General features: G+C 38.7%; 1 protein-coding gene across 1 annotated transcript; it reads right to left on the bottom strand.

Moving 5' to 3' along the window:
• Positions 1-1,985: 1,985 nt before the first annotated feature.
• Positions 1,986-4,704, bottom strand: LOC138898486 (uncharacterized). The gene is made up of 2 exons (XM_070184555.1): positions 4,002-4,704; positions 1,986-2,161 (listed from the first exon to the last, which is right to left on the bottom strand). Exons 1-2 carry the CDS (start codon positions 4,702-4,704, stop codon positions 1,986-1,988), a joined length of 879 nt encoding a protein of 292 aa, XP_070040656.1.
• Positions 4,705-5,373: the final 669 nt, after the last annotated feature.

The raw sequence follows: 5,373 nt of genomic DNA, 5'->3' as shown, positions 1-5,373 counted from the left end.
ATTTGATAGATCTATACTTAAACACCCTTCCAAAGTATATTGAATAACAAATATAGTTGTAATCACATATACAAATCAGGGACATGTAAGAATGAAAGTGCAGAAGTTAGGTGACTAACCAGTTAAGCGAAACAAAATGCACAAAGTATGGAAGTCCACAGTATATAGCAAGATTTCAGAGCTGACTAGCCTCCAAAGTTAGAGTATAGAATGCAAAATCAGAATAACCTTATGTCTAGTAAGTCTATTGTGAGTTCAGAAAGTAGTCGAAGCTCCTTTCAAAAAGGAATGGGGGAAGAGTATATATAGTGATAGAAATCAGCACATAAACATGGGAACAAATCAGTTATAGGTAATTTAGGGCACAAATCAAGGAATTCAGCAAATCAGGGAAACACCCGAGATTATTCAGAATATTTAAGGTAAATACACAGACATACCAAAACACAAATTGTTCAGACTTATTAAGGCATACTTTAAAGGACACCCAAATAATATCGAAACAAAAATTATTCAGAATATAATACCAAAACAAAAATTATTCAGAATATTTAAACAAATATTAAAGTAAAAATCAGGGAAAACATAAGGAGAGAAAGTAATCGAACACAAAAAGGAAAGATTCACCAGAATCGGTAAGAAAAGGAGAAAGTTTTAAATCCTAATTTTAGGAAAAGTGTGAAATCAGTGGAAAATAAAGTAAAAATCGCACTAAATAAGATGAATAGAAGCGGAATAACATTAAAAAAACCGGATGAACATCAACAGATATGAAGAATATTCATTACTCACAAAGAATCAATGATGAACATAGACATAATAGCCACAGAAATTAGAGGTATGAACCGATTTGGTTCGATTTTGGCAAGATTTTCTTGCCATGTTAGGAAAGCAACTAAGTAAGATCATAGACAAGTGGCCAGTGGTGAGGACAGGTAAATAAGGTGAGGGAATCCATGGTGGATTCCATTTTGGGGCCGAATTTGGGGGGGTTGATAGGAACGACAGCTAGGGTTCATGAGAGATGAGAGACGAGGGAATTCTAGAGCGGCAAGGTGGTATAGAATGATTAGGGTTAGGGGTTTAGGTTGGTTTAAAGGGGAGGGTGTAACGTGGACCGTTGATCTTAGAGATCAACGGTCACGATTTAAAGAGGTCCTGGGTCGGGTGTTTAAATGGGTATGGGGATTAGGCTAATGGGTCTTGGGCCAAGGGTATTGGGCTGGTGTAAGGGTGTTGGGTTAAATCCGAAAATAGGGGATTTTAGGGCTAGATTTTAAATACCCGCTATTTAATAAATAAATAATTTATAAAATAATTGATAATTAATAAAAAAATATCAATTGATCATGAAAATGATTAAAAATAATTACTTAACATTGTAAAAATATAAAAAGTCATTTTCTGTATGAATAATGTAATTATATATGCATATGGGCTATTATTGCAAAATATGCAATTTGGCCCTAAAACATGCAAATGTAATTATGATAAATGCACTGGAAATATTTAAAACCTCATATTAGTATAAATGATTAGGTTATATGATTAAATCATCATAAAAATAATTTGTAGGGTAATTATTGGATATTTATATAGTAAAAATACAGAAATAAATTGATTTAAAGTTTTTACAAATTATGGAAAATTATGAAAAATACTTGTGTATGCTTCTAAATCAAATGATGATGCATATACGCTATTTTGAAGGTATATATATATTTGGAAAATATGAAGGAAAAGTTGGTTATCAACAGTTGCCCTTCTTTACCCGGGAAGGATGAAAGAGTTGTTGGGTAAAGAAATGATGATCGATTTTGACCGAACGGGGTAATTTTGAAAAATATAGGACGGACTCTGGTTTCTGAGCTGCCTACATATCCCTGGTTTTACAGGAATCAGGCCATGTGTAGTTCTGGATCCAACGGTGGAATAAACCGATGGAGTTATTATAAGAACGAAAAGATATTCTGGATAGGACGATATCAGGATTGTAAACGGATGTATCTGGGAATGGTTATGGATATTTGAACGGTTATCAGAAGGAAATAGGTAACAGACGGTGGTTGGTTACGTTTGAAATAATTGCTGGACATGAACGTTGAATGGAAACCGGAGCGAAGATTTCTCCAGTTAAGAGAACAGTTACTTCTTGGATCACCTGCAAACTCAAAATACGATGCATACAAATACATATAGATTATTGCATAAATTTAAGCATGATGCAAATTCCCTCTGGACTATGGAGATCGTCTTTGGACGGTGAGGATAACATCCTTAAATCGTGATGTCCTGGGCCATGAATTGTGAGATAGGGGATTCGCAGGCCATGAAATGATGTTCTCGGGCTATGAAGATGGTGCCTCCGAACTATGATGCCTTTGAATAATGATGCTCAATATTGAGAGATCCTCCGGCCATTGGTATGGTGTCTTTCGGCTATGAGGATGATGCCTTCGGACTATGACGCCTTCGGAAAATTTGGCTATGCTTCAGCCCATGAGATGCAAAGACATGATGCTTGAGATGAAACAAGACAGAACTTAGTCTTGTGCAAGGTTGGAGAAAATGCTTAGTCTCATGCAGGATTGGAGAGAATGCTTAGTCTCGTGCATTGGGAAGGCAGATCTTAGCCTTATGTAATTAAGGAGGCAAGGCTTAGCCTCATGCAAGATGGGAGACAATGCTTAATCTTTTGCAAGATTGGAGACAATGCTTAGTCTAGTGCATTGAGAAGGCAGAGCTTAGCTTTATGCAATTGAAGAGGCAGGGATTAGCCTCATGCAAAATGGAGACAATGCTTAGTCTCGTGCAATAGGAAAGGCAGAGCTTAGCCTTATGCAATTAAGGAGGTAGAGCTTAGCCTCATGCAAGATGGGAGACAATGCTTAGTCTCATGCAATAGGAAAGGCAGAGCTTAGCCTTGTGCAATTGAGGAGGCATGGTTTAGCCTCATGCAAGATGGGAGACAATGCTTAGTCTCATGCAATAGGAAAGGCAGAGCTTAGCCTTGTGCAATTAAGGAGGTAGAGCTTAGCCTCATGCAAAATGGAGACAATGCTTAGTCTCATGCAATAGGAAAGGCAGAGCTTAGCCTTGTGCAATTGAGGAGGCAAGGCTTAGCCTCATGAAATATAGGAGACAATGCTTAGTCTCATGCGATAGGAAAGGCAGAGCTTAGCTTCATGCAAAATGGAGACAATTCTTAGTCTCATGCAATAAATAGATAATAAGTGATAGCAGAGTATTTCTTAGCTAGAGATATGTTTGCGTTCGGTAGCTTTGTTGTTATGAAGATAGTGATTCTAAGGTGCGCACATACTCGCGGCTATTCCTTGTTCCTGTATCCAAATGAAAATTGTGAGTTTTACGGGGAGGTTGCTTTGTGCCTCCGCCTGCTTGCTTTGCTTTGCTCTGCATTGAAATCCTACTCGAGTTACCATGGGTAGCATCTGGTTAAAAATAAAGCTTTTCGAAAAATATGTGTGCTTAGTTATTTAAAATACAATAATATTAAATAAATTAGATGAACCAGTAACTGTCACATTATCAGAGACATTGCGACCTTCTTGCCATAGAATTTTGAGGGTCTTCCTCAAAATTCTGCCCCAGTTTCTAAATGTGGGGAAAATGAGAATTTTATTGAATTCTGACCGAACCCACAGGGCTGCCTACGTATCCTCTCTTAAATGGGAATCAGGTCAAGCATGGTTCAATTATATCAGATGAAGAAATGCGAACATTCTAAACATAATATCTTTTGACTGCGTCTGAGTTGATAGGTTTTGGCCAAATTTCTCTGTCAATTTCTGTCAGTATGAGTGCTCCTCCTGTTAGTACTCGATGAACAATGTAGGGCCCTTGCCAATTGGGCAAAAATTTCAATTTGGCTTCATCTTGATGCGGGAATATCCGCTTCAGTACCAGCTGCCCCGATGCGAACTGTCTAGGTTTGACCCTTTTGTTGAAAGCTTTGGACATCCTATTCTGATAGAGTTTACCATGACACACTGCATTCATTCTTTTCCCGTCAATGAGAGCTAATTGTTCATAGCGGCTTATTATCCATTGTGCATCACTAAGTTCAGCTTCTTGTATAATTCTTAAAGAAGGAATTTCAACCTCGACAGGAATGACAGCTTCGGTACCATAGACCAGCAAATAGAGAGTTTCCCCGGTTGATATGCGAGTTGTGGTCCGGTACCCCAATAAGGCAAATGGTAACCTCTCGTGCCATTGCTTGTGGTTGCCTACCATCTTCCTCAGTATTTTCTTGATATTCTTGTTTGTAGCCTCCACTCCATTCATTTGAGGCCTGTATGCTGTGGAATTCTTGTGCTTGATTTTGAAGATAACTTTCATTAGGTCACTGTTGATATTGGCAGCGTTATCGATGATGATGGACTCTTGAACCCCGAATCGGCAAACAATACGGTCTCTGACAAAATCTGCGATGACTTTCTTGGTTATAGCTTTGTAGGATGCAGCTTTGACCCATTTTGTGAAGTAGTCTATGTCCACTAAAATGAACCTGTGCCCATTTGAAGCGACGGACTCGGTTGGTCCAATGATGTCCATTCCCCAAGCGGAAAAAAGCCAAGGTGCACTCGTTGCATTGAGTTTATTTGGCGGCACCCGTATCATATCTGCGTGTATTTGGAACCGATGACATTTCTGGACATACCTGATGCAGTCTGTTACCATAGTCATCCAAAAATAACCTGCCCTCAATATCTTCTTTACTAAAATGAAACCATTCATGTGTGGTCTGCAAGTTCCAAAGTGTATCTCTTGGAGAAGTTTGGAAGTTTCCTTGGCATCAACACACATGGAGTCCTTCTGTACATAATTCCTCCACTTTGGAAGAAATGGTTGGACAATCTTCGGAGCGTGCATTTTTTAGTATGATTTGCATGCTCAGGGTACTCTCATTTTGCTAAGTACTCCTTGATATCATGGAACCATGGATTCCCGTCTTATTCTTCTTCAACAATGAGCACAGTAATCTGGCTGATTATGAATCCTTACCGGAATGGAGTCGATGAAATTCTTGTCCGGATGCTGTATCATGAAGGACAAAGTGGCCAATACGTCTGCGAACTCATTCTGGATTCTCGGGACATGTCTAAACTCTATCTTCGTGAACCTCACCATCATCTCTTGCACGTGATATAGATATGGTAATATCATGGTATTCTTTGTAGCCCATTCTCCCTGCACCTGATGTACTAGAAGATCTGAATCACCAATTACTAGTAATTCCTGGATATTCATGTCAACGGACAAATTGAGCCCCAATATGCAAGCCTCATATTCTGCCATATTATTGGTGCACTGAAATCTAAGTTTGCGGATACCGGATAATATTGACCT

This window comes from Nicotiana tomentosiformis, chromosome 9 (assembly GCF_000390325.3).
Source record: "Nicotiana tomentosiformis chromosome 9, ASM39032v3, whole genome shotgun sequence".
NCBI classification, from domain to species: domain Eukaryota; kingdom Viridiplantae; phylum Streptophyta; class Magnoliopsida; order Solanales; family Solanaceae; genus Nicotiana; species Nicotiana tomentosiformis.
This window is presented reverse-complemented; position numbering and strand designations above follow the sequence as displayed.

Coding starts and splice junctions, on each gene's coding strand:
- LOC138898486 (XM_070184555.1), bottom strand. CDS start 4,704: ATGGTAACAGACTGCATCAGGTATGTCCAGAAATGTCATCGGTTCCAA. Junction 2,162..4,001: donor AATGAATGCAGTGTGTCATG/GTAAACTCTATC, acceptor TTGAGTTTGCAG/GTGATCCAAGAAGTAACTGT.